The sequence below is a fragment of the Monomorium pharaonis genome, chromosome 6 (genome assembly GCF_013373865.1).
Source record: "Monomorium pharaonis isolate MP-MQ-018 chromosome 6, ASM1337386v2, whole genome shotgun sequence".
NCBI lineage: Eukaryota > Metazoa > Arthropoda > Insecta > Hymenoptera > Formicidae > Monomorium > Monomorium pharaonis.
In genome coordinates, this window is record NC_050472.1 from 6,558,308 (window position 1) to 6,584,508 (window position 26,201).

At 34.6% G+C, this 26,201-nt stretch overlaps 1 protein-coding gene across 2 annotated transcripts in view; it reads right to left on the reverse strand.

Moving 5' to 3' along the window:
- Positions 1–26,201, reverse strand: part of LOC105834989 (box A-binding factor) — a 77,988-nt gene that overhangs the window by 28,283 nt on the left and 23,504 nt on the right. For both annotated transcript variants that reach the window (XM_012677893.3, XM_012677892.3), the window contains exons 3-4: positions 3,760–4,192; positions 2,072–3,070 (exon numbers count right to left, since the gene is read on the reverse strand). In XM_012677893.3, coding sequence (XP_012533347.2) covers positions 2,072–3,070; positions 3,760–4,192 — 1,432 coding nt within the window. The remainder of the gene's footprint in view (positions 1–2,071; positions 3,071–3,759; positions 4,193–26,201) is intronic.

Consider the following 26,201-nt stretch of genomic DNA (forward strand, 5'->3'; position numbering starts at 1 on the left):
AAATGAGAATATTGTAATTGGCGTCTTGAGAAAAATTATTAATCGCATTCATTGTCGTTAATTATTATTTTACAATAATAATTTAAAATAAACCTTAGGCTTGGCTTAATCAATCACATAAATAAGTAAAGAAATGCCAACTATGGTCAAGAGTAAATCTTAAAGTAATATTAAGCACAAAAATTCAGACTCAACCATACTGTGCTTAGTATTTCTTTACTTATTTGATCTGTTCTTTAAAAATAATTCTTTCTTTTTTTGTAAGTTTTTACTGAACCATGTAAAGTTGTATTTGCCAAAGGTGCGATTTTTCCTTTGCACATCCCCATTTATTGTCACGTAATAAAGATAAATTCAACAGTTATTGTGAATGCGCGAATGCGCGCCGATCGAATGAATCAACATAGAACCATGAATATGACGCATGACGCCTTTGACGCGAGTCGTCTCGCGATGCGAGCAATCTGTCTCGTTCCCAGAATCGGAGGGTGGCAAACAATGCGATCCGTGGATTATGTATTTCGATCGGTGAACGAACCCTTATCATCGGCGAGCATCGAACACGAAAGGAAAAACGCAAAGAGCGCTGTAAAATCCGATTGGCTTCCCTCGCTTATTATTTAACTTAATTATCACCAATCTCGGTGACTCCTTGTTATGCAAAAATACTGACGTTTTATAATTTGACCTGCGTCAATTATTACCACGAAAAGAATGCTGTTTCTTTGAAGAAAAAATTATTTAAACGTGGATCGCAGTAAAATTAAATAAATAGCTACGAACAATGCGAGCGTAGAAATTTTATGATAAACAAGATATTTTAAGAAATCCTTATTAACAAATATAAGAAAATGTAGAAAGAGAATAGGAAGAGGAACCGTTAAAACCGAAACAACTAATTAGAGATTGGAAAAAAAAAGAAACTGCATCGAGAGGTGCTTGCGAGAGAGAGAGAGAAAGAGAGAGAGAGAGAGAGAGAGAGAGAGACGACCACCTTGAGCTCTCGAGTACCTAAAATTCAAGGGCTCGTGCCGAGATAAATCAACAAACACGGAGCAGCGAGGGTGGGGACAATCTTCGCCTTCATATGGTTGTTAGCATAGGGTCGGGCAGTTCCTCCGACGATTGCGCTTTGTTTTGGACTGTATATTAAATATCGCCTACGCACACAGACCTGCGTGAAGCGGAATAGATCTTAAAGCTTGCGAGTAAATATTTTTGCGCGCGGGAAAGGACTGTGCGTTTGCATGGATGCAACAATCCGGAAAATACACGGACTTGCGGGCTTGGCGTTTGATCGTGCCGCACTTCCGATAAAAAAATTTTCCAAAAAAAATTTCCTAACGTTAACACGTAAACACCGAAGCTGGTTCAATTCGGTTGATGTTCAACCGGCTTGTTCCCTAGAATTGCAGCAAATCACGATTTTAAAGCTTTTGATTTAAAACAAACCGCGATCATTCTCGTTTATTGGACTTGAAGCAAATTATTATTTACGTATAATACGTACAAAGTTTATATGATATATTTATAACATCAAGTCTATTTATATATAAAAATTAACGTCAAAACACAAAGTTACTCATTATTGTTTTGCCGACAAGAATGATGCATGTATCGTATTATATCTTATATTTCAAAGAAAGCAACAAATAAATTCCCGGTAAATGACAAATGGCTTCGAGAGAAACGATTTTCTATGCGAGATAACCGTAAGTCTCGCAGAAAAACATGTTGCAACGGTGTCAACGAACGACGCTACGCGTAACAGTGCAATTTAATACACTGCACTGTTGATTTTCCGTAAACGATCTCCTAACGATAAAGTGCCAACGACATGCCTGCTCCAAGCGTCGCTTCCAGAAGACGCGTCAAAAATATTTCGCGTTTAGCACTTCAGCTTATACACTGATTTATTCTACTTTCGGCAACAGTCGTGAAAGCAGTCTCATTCTTTAAAGACGAGAATCGAATTTGTTTTTTTTTCTAAAAATAAAGAAACGAGAATCGAACGGTTTTAGAGTTAATCTCACACCTGGCACATTCGATAACGATAACGATCGTCACTAACCTGGAAAGTGAGCCGCTGGGTGAGTGCGGCGCGGAGGGGCCTTGATCGTGTTGATCCTGATGATGATGGGGAGTACCGGCGGCGTGATGCGCGTTGTAGATCGAGTCGATGTACAGCTGATCGGACACGCGATCGGCCTCCTGCAATCCGTGATTGGCCTGCACCGACGGCGGTGGCTGCATAGCCGTAAGATGTGTGAAAGACTGCAACCTGCCCTGATCGGTGGGACTGTAACCGGTGGGTTCCTGGGCCTGGCGATGCGGCGACGAGAGACCGTGATCGTCGTGCGGACTGTTCTGGCTCGAAGTCGGAGAACCGCCGACGGTCCTCACCGATGGGGAACCGCCGCCAGCCGGGGCAGCCTCGCCGGCGCGAATCTGATGTTGCAGGTAAGACTCCTCGGACAATACGTCCTCCAAATGGTGCGACGTGTGATGCTGATGATTGCTGTCCCCATTGCTGGACGCGTTGTTCGACGAGGTGAGATTCGGGAAGAGCACACCTAAGTAATCACCCCGCGCACCTCTCATAGCCGCGGTAATGCTGCTCACCCCTCGATCCATTTCGTCGGGTTCTTGATGGTGCTGCTGCGGATCATCCAGTTGACGGTGAGCGGACGGTAGATGGGTATGCGAATGTAAGTGGTGATGATGATGGTGATGATGATGAGGATGCGGTGGTTGTTGATGGTGACCCGCCGTAGGTGGTGAGAGCGTCTCGGTACCGTAACGATGCATCGTGGAGTGAGGCATGTGACTGCCCGTTCGAAGTCCCTCCGGTGTGATGGAGGCCTCCATCGGGTGCCGGTTACCCCCTCCCTCGGGAACCGGGACCTCTCTTGCTCCGAGCTGAATATACTGCTGTGCCTGCTGGTGATGGTGTTGCGCCGGCGGCTGCTGCTGCTGTTGACGGTGGTGGTGGTGGTGCGCATCATGCTCCTGTTGGTGGGGCTCCGAAACCTGTTGCTGCTGCTCCTCCCTCATATCGCCGCCCCCGAAGCTTCAGGGGTTAAAGAGGAATGTTATAAAAACGTTATGTTACGGACTTTCCCATTAACTGTCATTCGGTGGAATATAGTTTAATAACTTTTTATTAAATGTTATAATGGCTGTCAATATTCTTTTAGGGGTTTTGTTAGCGAATTTATTAATGGCAATCCTATCCTTATAATTTTAAAAAATCCTTTCAGAATATTTTCAAAATATTAAAATGATAACAGCAGACATCAATTCAGAATACTTAGAAGTAAAAAAACCAAAACCAAATTGAACGCAAACTGTGAAAACTGTTCTATTCCAAGTTTTCTTCCTTTCTAAGACACACTTAACCCTTGCAATACACAATGAAGTTCACAGTACCCCAACAATACTGGTTTTACTATATATCACCTATAAAAAAGCTTGAGGCATACAGCCTTTTTTTATAAGTAAACCTTATAAAATTTTGTAACTTCCGTTCCAAACGTATAAAGCATGTGCATAAAAACCAAACACCATTAGTATGGTCTCCTAGAACAGTGCAGTCTACGAACAATAAAGAAAAGTGTGTATTGTAAGGCTTATAAAAAAATAGAAATTTCTGCGATGAAATTACATCGTTTGTTTATTTTTAGAAGAATTGCAGATATTACATATTTATTTTGATATATGATTAGGATATATATATTTATTTGGTCCTGACTCACTCACCTCTCTTGGATCATATGTGTGGGATGGTAGTCGAGCTCATGAAGGGTATAAGTGGTATTGGGATCCTCGTTGGCATGATCGGAGGCATCGGAGGCAGCGGCGACGGCGGCGACCGCAATAGCGACTGCTTCGGTTGGCTCGACCATAGCGCCATTTTCCATTTCCGGCTGGCCCGCCTCCAGCACGCCCACACCACCGTCCTCCTCTCCAGCTTCCCCGGTCGCCACAAACGCCAGCTGTTGCTGCTGCCGTTGCTGCCGTTGCTGCTGCTGCTGCTGCTCCTGCTGCTGGCCGACTTCGTGTCCGATGACGTCCTCACTCTTTATCGTCGTCGCTACCACTGATTTGCCCTCCTCCTCCTCCTCCTCCTTGATGATCGCTTCCCTCGTGGACTGCGACGCTGGTTCCGTGGCCCCGACATAGCCGATCAAGACTGTATAACCGTCAAACCGAATCATTGAATATCTTAGCCGATAGATTGTGAATATATTTGGAAAGTCCTAGGTAATAAACACATGCGACTTTAAGGTCTGTACTTTTAAGAATTTGTACTTTTAAATGCGGCTAAACGACATTGAAACTATCAATAATGAGTTTAGTGCTATTTTTTATTCCAAGTTAATAAATAATAATAAAAATTAATAAAAATTAACTATCTCCATTATGATTGAAATTGTCGTTATAAGAGATCTCTTAGACATAGGCTGGTATTCATAGTTGAATATTATTTTAAAACCATCTGGAATGTCTTAAGATGCTAATACGACTCTGTAATTGGTAACATCTAAAGTATTTAAGATAATCTTAAATATGGAAACGGATTATGAATACCGGTTATATTGTCCTCAAGTCCACAAAAATATTTATTATTTAAAATATCAACTATCTCTAAGACGTCTTAATTTTTAAGATGTCTCGATTTTTAACATATTTGGACATGTGTTGTTGGGATAAACCGATATTTTAGAAAAACATACTCATTAGTGTCGTATCTTTCGGAATTTGCTCCAAAATAAATGTTCTTCTATTTTGTTTCTCAATACATGATAATTACTTGCACATGTAATCCATTATGGTCACTCTCTTTTTTAAAAAAAATAGTAAAGAAATAGTAATATTAAAGATAAATGTATAAAATATTGAGGGAAAAAACATTTATCTCTGCCCGAACATTTTTTTCCCAAAAAAATCTATTTCTATCTATTAAATTAATTAGGAATTCTTTTGAATTAAAATTTATGTTTCAAGTTGTATGATATCGTGTGTGTACGTGTGTGTGTGTGTGTGTGTGTGTGTAGAAGTTTGTAAAGTGTTGATTACAAATTGAATGTAGCTTGTAAAACGGAAAGGTTTTAGTAGAACGAGTGCATACACTGACCAGCTGAAATAAATGGTTCGTTTCAGTTGCATGCCCCGTTCTACCTTACAACTCGAGTAACCGCGATCGCATAATTGCGTAATGAAAAGAGTGTTGAAATCGATCGAGATTCGACAGTGGCGTAGATTCGACACCGCGTGATGACACCGCGAGAAACTGTTGCTAGCCGGTGCGTTACAAAAATAACCACGTGCTCTTATCTACGCGTCGTTAGTGGTGGCACACGCACTCACGCACGAATGGGCATTGCGTGCATGTATAAAGAAGCGGGAACGCGTGAGTAATAGAGGGGGAAGAAGGAACGAGACTAATAAGAGTAAAGAAACGAAGAGAATGATTTCACGAGCTGTTCTCTCTCTCTCTCTCTCTCTCTCTCTCTCTCTCTCTCTCTCTCTCTCTCTCTCTCTCTCTCTCTCTTTCTCTCTCTCGGGATGATAAAAATATTATTTTTAATCCTCGAGGGGTTCACGTATCATGTTAGGACTAACGAGCACATATGTAGTAATCCTAGACTTCAAATTTTATTCATTTATTTAAATCTTATAATGTGTGTGTGTGTGTGTGTGTGTGTGTGTGTGTGTGTGTGTTGTGTCGAGTCTTAAAAGTTCTTTGTATATTTCAAATAATTAAAGTGCGACATACAACTCATACGCTCTCTCGAGCTCTTAATAGACCATGGTCTGACCTCGAACGATGTAATATAGGTCGATCGTGACGATTTGATGCGTAACTCGATTGTCCACGCGGCCGCTGAGTAATCAGTCGCATGAACGTGCGGCACACGAGGGAAAACCTCACGAATGTCACGTGCGCCCCGTTAAATCGATCTGATCCTAGCTCGTGACTTTGCTCATCCGACAAAGTTCAAATATATCATCGCGCATCTGACTATGACTAATAATTTCTATGTTGAGAAAGAAAGAATTCGTTAAAAATTGTCCCAATTAAACTGTATAAATCAACATCGAAATTCTTACAATTTTATTTTATCTAAGAGTTATTTTCTTTTTCTTAAAAAAAAATTATAAAATTAAAGAACAATTCTGCAATTATTTTCAGCATCAAAAATTAGTAATCTTAATTCGTCCAACACCTTTGTTCAGTTTTCAAAAATAGTTTTTATATTATGTAAAATATTAATAATGTTTTTTAAAAATATTAATTGTGTACATGTGTATGTGTGTATATAAATTAATTAAAATATTAATATGTATCCGTAAGAAGATCATACCACTCATACTGAATTGGAATGATAAAGTATCTTTCGCTCGAGGAATGCGCGATTTGATTTAACAATTTCATTCAGGCTACCGTAATATCACCCTTGTAGACGGTATATCGACCATTTAACATTGAACCGACCTTATTGACCACATTACCTAATCGAATTGGAAAGGTCAGGCTCATTGGATTATCTATCGTTGCCGCCCGGCGAATTCTATTAAAAAACATATTTTTGCACAAAAGGTCCAAGTACAGTTCGCTTTGACCAACCTCTGAAATAAATAATATGTACGTTTATACAAAGTAGTCTGGCGATAATACTCTGCCGGTCAAAGATTAGACATCAAAAATAACGTGCAATTCTTTAAATGACTTGGGAAATATTTCACATAATTAATTTTAAATTTTTTAAATAAATCCCTTTAGTAAATTTTAGTTTTCTTTTTTTTGAGTTCCTTCATTTTTTACTTATAGTCACAAAAAGATGAAACCTTTTCTTTAAGAACGCGTAATCAAATTATTCCATAAGAAGCAACTCAAAATTTTATTTTACTCAAGTAACTTTATTTCACACATTTAAGAATTAAATATACTTTCATGCTTTAGTAATTTAGTTAATTAATATGGATTTTATTTTGACAAAAATGCAGAATGCTGAATGTAATAACGTAAAATAATATGTAAGAACTTTAAATAAAAGACTTTAAAAATAAACGGAAAGGAGAATTAGCCGGCCCCCGTCGTATTATCTATGACGAAGAGATGCAGAGCTGCGACCCCGATTAATCATTCAATGAAGAAAATATACGCGACGGACATGTACGGTTGCAGCGAGGAGGACCTTTCTTCATTATTACAGTAAAACAAGCACATAGTCGACATGAACAGCAAAAAAAAAAGTGATCAACTTTAACTTAACTACAGTGGTTAATGTTACATCAATCGAATTTCTCTATATCGAAATAATATCCTATTTTACCTCTGTAAAGCTTCGTAATTAATACATTTTATCTTTTTTCTCTTACGTCTTTTTATAAGTTTTTTTAATTTATACACGGAAAGAACGATTTTTGCTGAAGTAAAAAATTTAGCCAGATATAGATTTAAAAATAATTTTGTTAAACAATTAAGATAATTATATGTAGAGAGAGAGAGCAAGGCTGCAAAAAATTTTCTAGCAATTTGAGCATTCTGCACAATTCTTTTCAAATCTGTATCTACCTGAATGTTTAGTTACTTCAGTAAAACAGTTCTTTTCGTGTAAACGAAAATATTAGTGACATTTATTCATTTATATTAACATTTCACAAGATTCACTTATTTCTTTAACATTATTTATTACTTTATTTTATTTGTTTCACGGTCTTTTTTAATGAACCTTATCCGAGTTGTCGATTGCGGTGATACGCAAGGTGCGCGCAATGACGATGTGCTTTTAACACGATCAAATATTAATAGCATGAGAATCGATGCGCGTTTATCATCCCTCGAGATATACGCGAGAGTCGATGGTACCGCGCTTTCCTGAACGGTAGCCGAGAGCGGGTTTCAGAGTCACTGGACGAGCGGAAGAGGTTTTGTACATCGAGGCCAGAGGTTGGCCTCTTATCTTCCAGACCCCCACAAAAACAGTCTCTGTTATTCACAATACGTATGAACATGGCGCGTATACATATCGATGCGATTTATGACGAGATTTTCAGAGATTGAATAGCCTCTTTATCTCTATCTTTCGAGCCCCCTCATCCTTTTTTTTTCTTTTTATTCCCTTTCTCCAACCTTTCTTGTGTTTAACGAAATTTATAATATTATAGTTTATAATACGAACAATTTAAATAAAAGATTTATACGGAAGATTGGTGAGATAAAATAAAAATTATAATAATAGAAATGTTTAGTGCAAATAGTCACAATTTTTTGTCTTAGAATTAAAAAAAGGAAAAAACCGACAAAAAGAACACGAGAGAAATTGAAATATGGACATTATTAAAATTTTACAAGACAAGTTGAAGACATTGAAACATTTATACAAGACATTGGATGAAGAACAGGGAGTGCATTGTGGATTGTAGGTGAGGCAAAGTGGCCGTCGGATAGCGCACGACGTTGAACTAGGTATGGGTGCGCTCTGCCCATTTCCGATAAGAGGAAGACCAGGTGTTTTCACATACCTCGTCCACGAGGGCGACATGTTTCTCGGCGCACCATAAAGCTTTGCAATTTATAATTTGCGATTGACGTTCATGTGCGCGTGCAAGGAATGCGCGTGAAAAAAATGATTCACGGCGTGATTGAGTGTCGTGTTTATTCCGAAATGACACGTATAAAATGTGATAAGGAGAAACGTCATCGCACGGCGATTAACGCATGAAATTATTAATAAGTGTTAAGTGATTAATAATTTTTCATAAAATTAAAAATCCGAAATCACTAAGCATCCTAATGTTTTTTTTTTTTTTATTACCCTCTTATCAGATTATTGTGCTTTAATATTGAGCTTTATTTAAAAAAATTCTCTCGTCTCCCCTTTGATGATTTTATTCGCAACGTGAATCCCAAGTTAACGGGACGTCGTATTCGAAACTGCTTACGCCGTTTATATTCGCCATCGGAGTAAGTGCCGTCACAGTGTCTGCCGCTGAAGCTGCACCGACGACCGTGACGGCTGTTGCAGATTAGGCTACTATGTGACTCTTAAAAGGCGATAGAAAGCCCGCAATCGCGGTGTGTACTCCACTCGCCGTACTACGCGCACGCTTATGATAACTGCAGGCAGTAGAAATAGAAGATAATGCAATCGCTGTATAATCATACGTAACTCATTCATCCCGCGGCTCAAGATAGAGCTAATCTGCTTAACATTACGTTTTCTCATATCCTCGACAATTATTTCGCGTGTTAATTTTAACTCGTAAAGTATCTACTTTAGATACAGATTTGAAAATAAAGAAACAATAAAAATTAAGTCTGTTAATTTTTTTCGATGTTCAATTAATCGTAAAATTTGTTGTATCGAGCATTATATTATAATTTAAATTATTCACTGTTCAATTTTTTCTCCAACTTTTCGTCTAATTTTTAGAAAGAGTTCTCACAAACTTGAAAACATTTTCGAAACCGAAGAAAGATGAGATACATCCTTTATCACTTATATAAGAGGGATTTCTTCTTCTTTTTCTTTTCGTGAAGGGCATGAACTTATAAACTTGACTATGAGACAATCTGTATGCTATCATAAAAAATGTGTAAACAGAGATATATTTTATTCTCGTATTAGCGTACTGCGGTGGTTTCTTTTGATAGCCAAATCTATTATGGAGAGTAAAACAATAAGTACATATTTTATGTCCCATGTACATCTAGTTGCCAAGGAAAACAAGGACGCATCGCAACGAGAATAAAAATATCCCATTCTTAAAGCATAATATAAGTAAAAATTGTAATTAAGACGAGAATAAAATTTTTCTGCTCCATTGTAGAAGGAGACATCGCGGGCAATTTAATTTCTTACATGTAAAATAGAAAGTGTGTAATTATAATTCCGCAATTATAGCGAAATGGGATCGATGTGTTTGTACATGACGCATAAGTGCGATGATTAGCAGATGCAAAACCACAAATAGATTGTGATAAATCATTCACGTTTTGTGATCACAACGACACCTCGGTATCTTAACGCGCGCGCGCGAAGCCGTACAAAACTACTACCTCAACCCGATAAAATGTGATAAGGACGATAAGGTGATACGAGACGGCACGCGACCATGATACGTGGTTTCTCACTTGCACGTGCAGACAGTACGAAAGAAGAAACGGCCTAAGGCATTTTAGCATTAATGCGTCGATTATCATTGGCCATTATGTTTACATCTCAATCGAATGTAAAATTCAATTCTTTATCATAATAATGATATGGTAATTTCGCGTTTTCTATATTCTCTGCCAAATATAGAAAACGCGAAATTATCATTTCAGTAAATCATTTTAGAATCATCATAAAACATCATGTATAATTAAATTTTTTAATAAAATACTTATAAATGTAATAAATTCATATTAATATATTAAACTCTTAATTTTGATAGCAATCCATTGCCGTTTAATAAGAAATAATTAATTCAAAGTTTTTCTCATAATTATTAAGAGAAACTCTTCCTACTTTTGCATATCTTTTTCTTTCACATGGACTTAGAAATGTGCACTGAATTAATTATCGTCAGATAATTAAATTAATCTCATCTATTATTTAAAAGAATTATCTATTGTATAAAAATATTATCCCAATATTTTTGCGACATAATAAATGAAAATTAAATGGGACTAACCCAATTAGCAACTGCCAGACGAACAATGAGCTGTGGTTTTATCACGCAGTGTCTGCGCACAGACAAAGAAGACGATCGTCGATGACGTGGGAAATAAGACGAGAAAGACAACATCACGCCAGTGGAAATTTCGCTGCACTTTCGAAGACTGTATTATACGACAAAAAAGAAGCAGTGGAATAAATACATTCTATTCTCGATCATGCTAACTCAAAGGCCTTTGAACTTCCTCGCTCTCTCTCTCTTCTTCTTCTTCTTCTCCTTTGATTAATTGCTATGCATGTATAACCGAATGAAATAAAACTAAATAAAAAATTAAATGGCTTCCTTTTAATTTTAAAAGTTTGCCTATGAAGAAGTTAAGTAATTTTTCAATTGATCAATGATTCGATTTTAATATAATATGAAAACGCTTGAAAGATAAAAGAGAAAACATTCTTTAAAAGGAAGTAAACTTGTCCTGGTAATAATCGCATAAACGTTTCTAAAACAGAAATACGCAAAGATTGCCAAACTCCGCATATTAATTATACTTTACGCGCAGTATCGAATTTCGATGAGTTCGACAGATTCGTCAATAATTCGAAAAATATCGTTAAAAAGTGAAACACATAATCTTGATAATAAACCTGCTGAATACGCGTGTCACCTATCAGCTACGCAGGAAGCGTCAGATTCACGCTAATGAGCTTGAACGCACCTGTGATTGAAATGCAGTATGCGGCTATTCTAAATAAAACAATTGCCAAATTAAATCTTTTGTTACAGTATTCCTCTAATAAACTAAAACTTGAAGCATATTAAATACAATATACATATCACGTTTGCATTTTAGTTTATCAATTCATTGATTTGTTATAAAATTAACTAATTAAAATAAATATAAAGTGATAAATCACTCAAGTTAAGTGGTACGTAGTGGGCAAAAATTATCTAATACTAATCACTAAACGTGTAAATTAAAACATATTGTGAATATTTCAGTTCTTCTTTCCAGCCATCTTCAACATATATTGGTTGCGATACAAAAATGCATTACTGTGTACTTCGAGATGGAAATGGATTTTCTTTTATTGAAGAGATGTTAAAAAAATATGGTATTAAATTATGTAATAAAAAAATAAAATTTGAAATCACATTTATTCACGAACTTTAAAATAATTGTTAAGATAGCCGAAAACGTTAAACGTTAAATAAAGTATGTTATACCGTAATATATATCTCATATGTATGACGGTTAAAAATAAAATGAAATAAAATAAGATATTGTAGGTCAAATCGATCATGTAAACACAAAAAAATATATATAATGCTGAGATATTATAAGCAGCGGAAAGATATGGATAGTGTAAACAATCTTTGTCCGATTACGAATTCAAATCGTTTCGTTTAATCGTTGCTGTTTAATGTGTAGAAGTTTAGAAACAAGATGTTTATAATAATATCTTTCATGCTAATATTTCGATAATCTTTCAATCAGAATTACATTAAATTCTGTAATCAGAGATCAAAGAATGGGCAAAACTGTTTTTATGAAGGTGATTACGATGTTCGGAAATTCGGATTTTAATTTGTTTTCTTTTTTTGACGCGTTACACAATCATGACGTAAAATCTTATAAATTACTCATTAACCCTTGCAAAATCAACTGGAGGACCTAGAGTCCTCCATAAAACTTTAGATTTTAAATAAACAGTAATATTAATTTCAATATTGGCAGCTATCAACATTTAAATCTAAATCTAAATCTAATTCTGACTTTAAATTCGTAATCAGCGACCCAAAAACTTTGGGACACCGAATTTCAGCTCAATATTTATGTAAAAATTCCAATATATTCATGGAGGACTCTAAGTCCCTCCTTAATTTGGTCTTCCACTGATAAAAAAAAATGAGATTGGTCTTGCAAGGATTAAATATTATATAATTTATTTATTACTCATTGAAGCAACTGGAAACACCTCCTACTGGACTCTCTTATTTTATAAATTACTAATATTAAAAAAATTTAATATAAATATATAAAATATCTTATAAACTAAAAATAATTCTTATATATTCAATTAAAATTAAAATAAATCACTAATAATTTTATCTCAATATAGATTAGAAGGTTTAATCAAAAGTGAAGAAGACTAGCTGATCAAAATTCCAACTTTTTTCAGACCGCTAAATCATCGTTTAGAAGTTAATGGGTAATAAAACGAAGAACCCATAAAGTCGGCTGGGAAGCATCAGAGAACTGCGACAGACTCGACATGTTCGTCTCGTTTTCTTTTCCCCGAAATCCATTCGTACTTTTTCTGATGTCAAAAGGATTAACTGTTCTCACATGAGAAAGTTTGTTGACAGTCGGAGTTTAATTCTATGTGTACTTCGAAAGATTACAAAAGGTGTATTTTTCATAATTGATCTCGAAATGCTAATTCAAATATACATTGCAGATTTACAAGAATATTTAATAGTGTATTTAATACATAATTTAATTTCAAGCTGTACAACGAAGAATATAAAACTTTAATGTTTTTTAAAGATTTTTTAATTAAAAATACAATTTTTTATTATCATAAGAAGTGCCACGTAATATACTTTAAGTTTTTTAATTAAAATTAATTTATATTCTTTTAGTTTTTGTTATCTTTATTAATATATAGCATATTTGGTCTTTGCTCTCTTGAGGTGATGTCAAATTATCAGTAAACAAAGATAAATAGGCTAAGAAGAATTAGAATAAAATCGTTTATTAATTATAAGAATAAACATAATTAAGAGTTATCAACGTATTTCAATTAACAAAATATGCTAATCTGTCTTATCCCCTCTATTTTAAAATAATAAATCTCCATAAAATATCACTTGTACATATCGTATAATATTTCATGTCACCAATTATAAAACAATAGGTAAATTATCTTTCACTTAAGTTAATAGTTTAAAGCACAATGCGGGGTATATTTGAGTTTATCATTAGAAAAAAATAATTATCGCTCCTAAATATGTATATCTCGAAATAATAATTTATAATTTCCATTCGCTGTGGCTCCAACTCTTATCCTGAACGATTAAATTGTGCAAAAATATCTGATAACCGAATACCCGATAAATAATCGTCACCTCGTTATCCGTTCACGAATTTTTAATTCGCGAACTAATAATTGCTTATCGTGACGTCGACAAAGCTTTCGGTATCTTTCGAGCTTGTCTCACGCTATCATGTTTCAAGAAAGAACAGACGGTTCGCGGCTACCTGCTGCTAGTTTGAGTCTCACTGTGCGAATGATAGTGCGGTGATCTTATGTCCGAACATAACGTGGACAATAACAAACTTTAAAACAATGTGCCAGCATTAAGCCTCGCTTTTTTAGCTGAACTTCTTGCACTCTTTTACTGTTTCCGTTAAAAGGGAAAAAAAGAAAAGATGAACTACAGAAAGTTCAAGTAAAAAGAACAGATTAATTGCTATCACATAAAATATAAGGGAATTACAAAATATCTCTATGTTTCACATATAACTGCTTCATATCACTTCAGAATTTCGTAAGTACATTATTACAGTAAAATGAGATCGCCGAACTCTTTTTAGATTTTTGTATTTTTTTGGTCTGTTCATTGTAATATACAGTATAATAAAAAAGCGTGTGGAATTGATATCGAAAGTGTAAAATGTTATGCAATTATTTTACTCTAGTGACGTATATCTACGCGCAATCGTATTTAATTGCATTTTCACAAGTATTGTATAAAAAGTGCAATTATAATACAAGAAATTTAAAGGAAAAGAACGAAGAGAAGATCTGGAAAACATAGTACAACAGTAAACACCACAAAGCGAATATTATTTTTATCTCTTATAGGATCAATTGTTATATTTGAAGAGTTTTTTTTTACAAAAACTAAACAAATTTAAGAAATTAATCTTTCAAAAAACAAATAAACTTCTCATCTTCAAACTATTCACTGTATTGTTCTTTGTATAATCTTTTCCGAAAATAAGCATAAAAATATTTTAGGCTATGATATGACTAATATAATTTAAAAATCTACTTAAAAATCTCTTTGTATAATAAGAAATCTTAAATCCTTATATTTTCTCTTTTCTTTTTATTCTTTGAAACAAAATTTGTAACGCTACTTAAAGTTAAAACGATTTGGCGCCAGACAACCTACAGTTAAAAAAGATTTATTTAGTTTTGTGGAAAACCTTCACCTAAAATTGAAGCGTTGAAATGTATTCAGAAAATTACATTCACAAATAATTCGAGTGTGCACCCCAACTACAGTAACTTTCTAAGAAAACTTTTATCTGTTTAGAGTTTATTCATTGTTTCATTTTGATACAAGGATGAAAGGGCATTTATTTTGTTGGATGGATCATATTTTTAAGTAGTTCACGTGGCTGGAATGCGAGGTTGACATGTGAAACTGACATGGTTTGCGTTGACCGCAGTCACCCCTTGTCCTCCTTGTCCCTTAAGCCTGAGGTAGTCGCTGAGGATGAATTCTTCATGAATCTTTCAGACCATTTCTCTTCCTGCGATTTTAACTGCGGTACTCGTGGGACCAAAATGAAATTAGATGAGAAAACTCAAATTTAAATAAAGGTCCTCTAGGACGTAGCTTCCCTAGGAAACAAAACACCAGAAGAGTCCACGACGGAATCGGAGACGAATAGGCCTAATTCGAGTTTGATGTCTTAATGGTATTGCTAAACGTCAATATAAGAAAGGTAGTCATAATACAGCGACAGATTTTACAATATTCTACAACATTTTTTAATGGCATTAAGTTTTACAAAATTGTCTTATTTTTCATAATTAATAAAATCCTCTCTCGATTAATTTCCGATCAAAATGTAATTATTAACTATCTATATCTTAATAATGAAACTTTATTCTGAATCTCATCCGATCTCTTTTTGACACGAGATTTATGTAACATATTGGACCTTAGTATAACGATCAGCAGATACTCGTTCGCAATCGAAATTTTACGACTGATAAATCGTTTCAGTTTGAGGAAAGCTTCTTGCGAGCGAGATGAAAAAAGAGAGAGATTCATATACGTAACAGTTGTGGGAGGGGGTGCGAGAGCGGGTCTCGGGAAAGGGTCACTAACCCCTATTTATCTCGGAGACTCTACTCTCTTTTATCTTCGCCTTTATTATAAACAACCTCGAGTCTGTTGATTTATAGACTACTTCTCGCTCTATTTAGTCTAAGTACCAATAACGAATGGCTAGACTTTATTTGCGAGTTCTCGCATTGCTACAAAGAAGCTGTTTGGTTCCTTGAAGTAGACATTCATAATTAATTCTCGTAATAAATATATCGTTTTTCCAGGAAAGATTTTATTGCACACAATCCTCCCCTTAAAAAAAATTATATAGATAACTATTTTATTTCTCTTCACGAGAAATTAATTCTTTGAATGCCATAAGTATCTACATATTTGCTTACAATGTAAAATGTTATCTATGCTATGGTCTACATATACGATGGTCAAGTAGATGATAAAAGTTCATATAAATATGTTGTACAAGTTTATGTAAGGCATCAAACTTTCCAAATACTCTGTATGTATTATATATATGAATATGTTCTAATTTTTTAATTTATTTATAAAATAAAATTGAAGGTAATAAATAAATAGTAAATAAAAGATTAAGAAAAATGCAAGTATTTTAAGAAAGTAAAATTTTAATATCACACTGTTTCGTATTAAAAATATTAACCCTTAAGAGGTTAATTTGCGTGGAAGTCAAACTATACCAGACGCAAGTTATAAATTTACTAATTAAATATATTAGCAAAAGATAATTTTAAAAATGTAGATTTATTTTAATTTTTAATATTTGCAAATTTCTTTATGTTTAAAACATGTTTCAGTTTACAATTACTCATAAATAAAAATTAAAATACGTCAGAAAAATCATGGGAGTGCTTACGGCTTAGGTATACAACTGTTACGTAATTTATTGCTGAAAATAAATAATATCTCTCATTTCTCGGGACACCCCAACACGGATTGTGTTTTGTACGTTTTAATGCGACCACAGTTCAGGAACGCGAACCAGACACGCGGCCCTAAAGAACTCGTGAGTCCTCTTTGTATGTACAATCCGGTGCAGGACATTTCGACGAAGGAAGGTAAGCAAATATTGAGAGCGGCGTGTGGAAAAGACGTAGAGCGGTTAAGTTATTAGCGACGTCTTAAAGAAAGAAACAATGTCGACCAGGTGAGAGAGGAGGTGTCATAAACGAAGCCGGAAGCGGGGCGTCGGTCGAGACGAGCCAGGATATTTGCCATTTCCTCATGGGCTGGTGGACATTTATTTCTTAATTGTCCTCGCGCCCGCGCTATTTGCTTTCCTCCGCTTTGTGAATGAAAACGAGATTTTTTGTGAAAAGACCTCTGTAACCTCAGCACTTTAGCTTAATTCGAAAGAAAATACCGGATGTAGGGTAAGTTAGGGTATGATGGCTATAATTTCTTTAATAATTACTAAATAATGTGTTCTCGTAATTATTTTCAAAGATAATAAATATTTACCGTAGTTTATGTATTTATGTATTTATTTTATTAAAAAAGACGAAAAGAGAATTACATTGTGCACCTAATATTTTAATTTGACATATCATATATGTTTTTTTCGTAATGTCAATGAGTTAAATTGATCCTAAACTTGTGTGAATATTGAATATTAAAAATGTTTAAAAACAAAATTAAATATGTAATAATATGCCAATAAAACTAAATATGTAAAATTATATAAGTTTTTTTATTATTCTATAAATGTTAAGTACATAAAAAATGTATAGCCAACTGTTCTATAATACTATGGCCATCTTTTTTTTTAAAGTTGTAAAAGACGACCAATGTTTATGTTTTAATATTTTAATTTTTTCAAATAAAAAATTTTTATTAAGTATTTTCTCTTTAATGTCGATAGTTTTACACACTTAAAGCTTCAGTGAAGTAATATACCAAACGCTATTAAAAAATAAAAGTATGTTTTTTGCATTAAAAAAAACTATGGTCATCTTATCCGAGTTTACTCTATACGGCATAAGGCATTTAATAAACAAATAGATACATATAAAAATATTGAATTAATTAAAAAAAAACATAGGTTATTTTCTGTAACTCGATCATTTAGAACAGATGTCTATCTCTATCTCAACATCTATGTTGTTCTTAATCCTTAACGATCATTTGGGAATCCCTCAACAAAAGTAAACTCCGATTTACTCTGACTCGTAATCCGTTACAGATGAACTTGTCCCGATATCTGAGAATAATTCGAGATTCGACCTTCTTTAGAACCCGACACCAAGTGTGACCGCAACGAGTACGTTTAGCAGCCGTTTAAAGCAAAACATTTCGCGAACTAGGATCCATCAGATTACAGTATTACTTTAATTTGGTGAATTTATCATAATTTTTATAACAAATTATCTTGAAAACAATGTATTATTTCGAATATAAAGAAATGGTTTTTACTCATAAAATGGTTTTTACTCACTAAAGTGCTCATAATTTTTTATATATAAATTTTTCAATATATTTTTTATATAATAAATAGTAATTTGCGGAACTGCTTTAAGATGACATTGTTTCGAATGGTTTTGGAGATTTTTTCTGACACCACTTTTCATTAGAAATACAAATTATTTCGATCAGTTGTGTCATGCATATACAGCAAGAGGGCAAACAGATGGTCGAAAATTTCCTTTGGTTTATTCGATTAAGATGCTGTCAATTCGAGAATATTGTTAAAATACAAATAACAATACGAAAGTGACAGCAAATTTTTGTCTGACTAACAATTTAATCAGACAAAATATATTTCTACCTCGCAATGTCCTTTCATAAACGATACGCGTCGTTCCAACAATACGCTACACGGAGAAAATTAAATAATAAAAATTACCATGATAAATAGTCAGCGCAGACCAAGGAAGAAATTATAAAAAATTTTACTATGTTTTTCATTAAATTACCATAGTACTTACATTACTTATAATATAATTCTCTGAAATTTCTTCGTATAATCCATATATAGCTATTATATTGTACACAATAATTTTTATTATATAATTTTCTCCGTGTATGATATTAAACTAACTGCTGTAAAAATTCTTGGTATTGATACGAAATCAATAGACAACGTTGAACATGTGTTCGAAGTGAACTTTGAAACGAAAGAGCTTTATCATGTCACATGTAAAATATCTCTTGGAAATCAGTTATTTTTCAATCTTACTAGAGAAAATAACTAGGGAAATCATATTATTTAAAAAAATCATGTTTTACATAAAAATTAAAGATGAACTTGAAATATAAATAAATATAAAAATTTGTTACTTATTAATATATTTGCCTCTTTAAAACAATTTTTCCTTGATATTTTAATTTTTTCGTATCTACTTTAAAAACAAAAGATTCTAAATGATTGAGTTCTAGAAAATATCTTTATTTTATAATGTGTGTGTGTGTGTGTGTGTGTGTGTGTGTGTGTGTGTGTGTGTGTGTGTGTGTGTGTGTGTGTGTGTGGGTGTGTGTGTAATATAGATAAAAATATTAAGTCAAATAATTGAGTCACTCTCGTGTACAAGTTGTCCTGAACTCTGCCATAATTCCGGCCTCAAAAAAACAGAGAGGGTAAAAAGGGAAAAAAGCGGGGGAAAAAAAATTAAAAATAGCCCTTTATTCTACGACCATAAATTCTTGTATCGAGCGCGTGTCTTATAAAAAATTCGGGCTGCATTCGGGCTTTTTGTGTGGACACCCGCTGCGGCATTTTGGTCGGGGCGATTTGTCGACAGGTTTCTTTCTGCCTCCTCCTCGTGATGAGTTTCAGCCGTCACGAGCTGCGAAACAACGAAACACAGACAGCGTGACGTAACGCGAGAAGGGCACGAATCGCGCAGAAACGGGGCGTTTAAGTATCCACCGCTCCCTTAACATCGGCACCTCTTGGCCCCTTCTTTTTCTCTCTGTAGGATCGCCGCCTACAATTTAAGCGCCACTCCATAAACGGTCCTTTTAAAGATTATCATCGAGCCTTCCTATACAGACACACTTTGCAACGTCCGATGTTCCGACGTTACGAAATTTTCCGATGTAAATTTATGAACTTTCTAATGCGCAAATGTTTTATTTAGCTTCCGCGAAGGTTGTTTCTGACGACAACGAGGCTCACTTTATGTTAATTGCTCGCATTTTATTACTCGCGGTTTCGTCACGTTAAATTACAATTGTTAGTAAGGAATGCGTTCTAATTGTCACAAAATTACTAAAAGTAAGCGTTAAGATTGCCGATTGTCGTTATCGGTGTCCTCGAGACACTCGAAACGGGACTTTCCGGGAGAACACTCTTTATGTGAGTATCACTTTGAACTGATGAGCAACACGAAAGGAGTCTTAACGTATCCTTTCCAATGGGACGCAATATTTCCGTAATGCCTGCTGGACTCTGACGCACTTCGAGGTACTCGAGCTTTTAGTCGCTAATGGTTTATCTGCCATGTTCGATGAGGGTGACGAAAACTTAATGGCTTGCTTAGAGGAGTTTATTACATTTCTAACGGCGTACCGACCAATTCCGCGTTATCGCGACTTTCCGAAACACGCGATGAATATCTCGAGTATACTTGCCGCTTCTAGGTCTTCCTATAAGCTGTGAAGTATGTCGTATAGATATTTTCCTAGTTTATCAGCTTCATCACGTTTTCGCTTCTATTCTATTCTATATTCATACCTTTGTCCTTTAGTATTTTAATAATGATAATATGGAGTAATTTTAACAGAGTTTAAAATGGCACTAAAACTAGAGGAAAAAAAACGCATCAAATTAGCGAGTCGAAGAGTTAAAGAGTCAAAAGAGTCGCATTAAATTTTGTCTTAAAAAATTCATTCCGAGATGAATGGGAATGCTCAATCTTGATCGCCGCCATGAAACACGATACATCGCGCCGGAGTTATTATACTAATTTTCAACCCTCGATAGAAATGACACGAGGAGTCGTCGAACCCGATCTCCCGAATTCTCCACGAACGTAAGAATTATCGAGCCCGAGAAGGGTCAATCTGTCGATATTTTATAAGTCGTGCGTAACTCCATTTACGAAATGATCGTGCTATGCGAGCGAGAGAGAGGGAACAGAAGGGAACGAGAAGAGAGCGAGACGGTGATCAAGATGGAGAAGGTTCGTTTTCCGAGGCGGGAGAAAGCGGTAAATCAGTCATCGGTAGGTCGTAGGTCGTGAGCGGCGCTCTACTATATTCACATCCACCGCGTAATGGGGTATTAGGCCGAGGGGACTTTCGAAATCCCGAAATCCGAAGATCGCAACTGGGAACGGGAGAGACCCTTATTAGCTATCGGCCTGATATTATTTTACGTCACTTTACGGCCCCGCGAGCGTCCCCGGTATCGACGGGATTGCCAAGGGAATACTTAATGGTTTCTATTATAAAAAATATATTCCTCCAAAGATAATCACATTTGTATGTGTAGCATGTATATATGTGGAGGGAGAGAGAGATTCTCTTTAATAAAAAGAAAATCTCATCATTTTTATTTTAATTTAACTATGATGACATTAAATATTGGAAACAGTAAACTAAACATGTAGGTCGTTAAAAGATTTAAATAAATACAAACAAGAAATTAAATACACACGTACAAGTTCATAAATGAAACAATGATTTTCACTATGAAATTATGGAAAAATAAAATTCTGATTGCGAATAACCATTAGATGAATGTAATAATTGGAATTATTTACATCGAGAATGATCGAGATGGCCAAAAGTATTTAAAGAGAATTGTAGAAAAATTTCTTACAATTTCCTTCGAAGACTTTTTAAGTTGATATCCATTGTCATTCCTGTAGCCTTGGTGACACGCGGTATCTAACGATAAATCCTGAACCTTATTTGTATAGTGCCACCCATACAAATAAACATACATTTAAAATATCTCGGGGAAAAGAAACTGAAACATTTTGAGATTACTCTTTAGGAAAAATTGTCTACTTTCCTATAACATCTGACTTTGTGTTTATAGCAAAACGATTGACACACTTTTCAGAGATAGCCTTCCAAATTACACGAGTGTTTTCTTCAAAAACACTCAATTTCGCTACGAATAACAAGCAGAATGGGATTTATGTGGAATCTTATGTATAATTATCGTTAAATATAACTCATCGTGTATAATCGACTAGTGTTTTAAAAAAAAAACAATACCAATCATTAAATCGGCTTTAAAGCGTTACTTCAAAACTCTTGTCTCACTCTTACTTCATTCAAAATGTATCGAAAAATATTGGGTCGTGTTCGAGTCGCGGGACGAAAGAATGCGTGCAGAAGATAGATAAAAGGAGACGGCAAATCAGTACAGAGGCAAAGAGGAACAAGAGAAAGAGACGCATAGAGAGGAAATATTTGCGTTGTAAGCAGTCGGGCAGGTTTACGGTACTTGCTGGCTTGCCAGCAGCTCTGACGTCATATCCTGCGTGGGCGGACATCCGGTTTCGCTGCCGGACTCCTGCCCCAGAGCGATAACAAAATATACTTAAAAAAAAAAGAGAGAGTGAGAGAGAAATGAAAAGGGGGAGGGTCAGAAAAAGAACACTCACACTTCCACGATGTGTCCTGTCCTTCGATAAGTTCAGTACTAATCATTATTCGTTCAAGACTTATAAGACACGAATAAGAAATGCTTGTATTTTATACAAAAAAAAAAAAACCATTTTAAATAGTCATAATTAAAAATAATGTTTTAACGTGCAAAAAAATGTACGCCATTTAATATATTTGCTTCTAAAATACGAAATATATTAAATAATATTTGAGTTAGACCTATCATTTTAAAATGTATCTTATATATTTTTGATTTATCAGTTTGTAAGCTCTCCTTAACAAACAAGTACCTTTCGCTCATCGTATCAACAAGGCAACTCGTCGGTCTAAGCTCCTCGTGAGTTTTACTTCTCGCTCGAGTTTATTTGTTAGGTGCGACACAGATTAATAGTAGTAGTAGTAGTAGTAGTAGAGTCTTCCTCGTGGGAAATTCGCGGAGACACTCCCACGACCGCAACCGGAAATCATGGCGCATTTATTTATCAAACACCGTCCGAGCGCGTTACGCATTTCTGGTCAAACGGGTCTGACCGCCTCGTCGGGCCGTACCGGGCATCATTACTTGCTCGCTGCTTTTTCGCGCAGGAACGACGAAAACATAACAATTAGGGCCCGCGTTATCAGTCGGGGATAACGTCGTCCCCATTGCTCTGGACGTGCCTTCCGCGTCGAAACGCTAGATAAACCTCGCGACGGCGACGGATGGATCGACCGGCAGATAATCCGATGTTTTACGGTCGCGCATTTACAGCCGCAAATCCACCCGTATGGCTTAACTCATTTTTTTTGTCACTAAAATGCTCGAAGTGGCAATGGTTTCTCAGTTTTCAAGTTCAATAATTTGTAATAAGAGCTAAGGGAAAATCTAAGGAGAAATCGGCTCGATGTCTATCAGTAAATTCATTAAGATTAATGTTTCGAGTTGAGTTTAAAGAAATATGTTGTATATAATATTTCTTCTACGTATTAATTGAGTAAACGTGAACTTTTAAGCATGTATCATATCCCTGTAAAGTATTTTTATTTAATATATTTATTTAATACATTTTTACAGTTTAATTACTTTATTTATCATTAAGAGAGAGAGAGGGAGAGAATTAAATTATCTTATAAATAATAACAAAAATTAAATTGCCTTACATAAATAATTTTATATGAATTTTATGTAAGTTTTTCTTAAATTGATACAAAAAAATTAATATAAAATTATTTATGTAAAACAATTGATATTTTTGTTATTATTTTTAACATAATTTAATTCTCTCTCTGTTAATAATAAATAAACTGACTAAACTGTAAAAATGTATTAAATAAATGAATTAAATAAAAATACTTTGCAAAGATATGTATAATATATAATATATATGTCTGATTTATATGAAGTTTTATTGCGATGATTTCCGAGCTTAGTTCTGTAAATAAATAAATTTTCTACTAATCTCCGCACTGCAATGCATCTTTACACAAATTATGTTAATAAAAACAAAAATACTTAAAAATATTTATATAAAATAGATTTTTGTTCAAATTTTTATTATATATTAATTATATTTCCCTCCTTCATTAGAGTATATTTCTATTTCTTACTGAAATAATTCTTGTAGAAAGTTGCCATCAAATTTGTTGTATTATTTTCAAATGCAATATAGAACTACGTGTAATTTTTTCATTATTAAAAAAATGAGTGTTATACATCCTTTTAAGCTTAAAAAAACTCTTAGAAAAAACGGAGTAATCTACGTACCTCAACAAAGAGAATATCGAGAATTACCTGGATTGCAAAGAATGTGTAGATATTATACGAATGGAAAAAGGTCCAGACAGAATTTTACGGGGAACCCCAATTTCTAGACAGTCGGCTTGCTCCGTTTGTGACGCATACAGATTTAAGGTGTTTAAATCGACAACGCGACGACTAACCGGCCGACTGTCTTTCTCTCTCTCTCTCTCTCTCTCTCTCTCTCTCTCTCTCTCTCTCTCTCTCTCTCTCTCTCTCTCTCTTTCTCTCTCTCTCTGTTGCAGTTTATGTCTATAAAACAGAGACTACACTATAATGTATGTATATTTATATTTAAGATTCTACATAACTTGGCGCCAAATCACTTAAAGGATAGACTAGAAGTAATTAGAAATGAAGATGGGAGAAAAACTAGGAAAGATCGGACTATTGCAATAAAATTCTGTAGAATTAGGAGTGCACAAAAAAGCATGTGCTATGAATAAAAATTATATAATGCCTTACTAGCGTAAATAAGAAGTTGCAAAAGAATTGACATGTTTAAGCGAATGTTAAAAAAGCATATTTTATGCATGTAAATTTATGTAACATAATAGCCAAGAAGGCTAATAAACTTCATTTATTTATTTATTTATTTTCTGTCTGTCTCTCTCTGTCTCAAGAGAGGCAAATATTTGTCACCCTATTTTTTAACAGCGATGCTTTGTTGCGCAAAATTAAGATTTTATGAGACCTCTCTACAAAAATGGAAACATACGGGCTATCATAAAAAACAAATAGAAACTTTACCCACACTTATAAAGCCTGCATTTTTTTGCAACTATACGTTGCAGTTGCAAATACGTGACTTTTTATTTCTCTCGAGTGAATTTTAATTTAATGAATACAAAATAAATTTTAAATAAAACACTAGTATAATATCTTCGTACCATCAACCTTCATTAACACAGTCATGGAGCATGTATAAACATAAATCAAAAGAAGATCATGATGTCAATTATAAAAGATTTGAGAGAAACAGAAGAATCAAGAGTAAACAAAAAATTAAGTAACTTTTGAACTAAGATAATTATGTTCAAATTTTACACCGATATTCAAACATAATAATAGAACAATCTGTAAAATTTTTTAATGTGACACATACATTCTTAAGAATGTAACTGCGTTTCAGTTTCAAGTAACGGCCCGTAATTTGAAGAACTAAAAAATGTATATAAAATTACGCAAGCAGTATTGTTTGAACCCAAAGTTGGAACTTAAAATAACCGTTGTTATTCTATTCTCGATTTTAATTTTTATACGCATCTCTAATTATTGTTTAACATCAAAATAATTTTTTCTCTAAATAAATAAGACAAAATAAGTAATGCCAGAAATTTGCCTGAAAAATTGCACATCATGTGGCGTTGTTCATGTCGTGAGTCATAGATGGCATTAGTTCGCGGAACAGCAATACATCGTGCATACGCGACCACGTCGCATTCACACGATATATGTATATGCGCGAGTGCGATGCCACACGAGACTGCGCCGAGAAGCGCATTGTATGAATGCAGTTACATGCAGCGGCGAGTGCGGGATGACCAACGGTAGTTAATCCTCCGAGGGGGGCTTGACTATAAAGAATTTTTTCAGAGTGTATCTTGTCACTTTTTTCAATTTACTCTGTTATAGCTTCCTAGAAAAACTTGCGGCCAAATGAATAAGAAATTGTAAAATTTTATTATTAACAAAGATGACGTACAGCACTGATCACATTCGTTGGGCATTAAAAATTTAATACGTCGTTATATTTTTTTACTGACAATTATTAATAAGCAATTATTAAAATGTAAGGATGTATGGATGTTTATATAAGATATATTATCGTTATTAATACAAGGACTATGGAGTAATTTGAAAAGAAAATTGTCGTTGATGCAGCAAATAATTTTCCTTGCATTAAATACACTTCCTCCGCAACAAATTGAAAATCGTAACGTTGACGTAAAGGCAGTACGCGCGGAGCGGGCGCTTATTTTCCCGTTGGAACGATCCGTATTTCTCGCATTAATTATTACTCCAAGTCGATCGCCTTTACACCGGTATTACACGCGGAACAATCGCGAGTCACGACGTTTCCTTATGG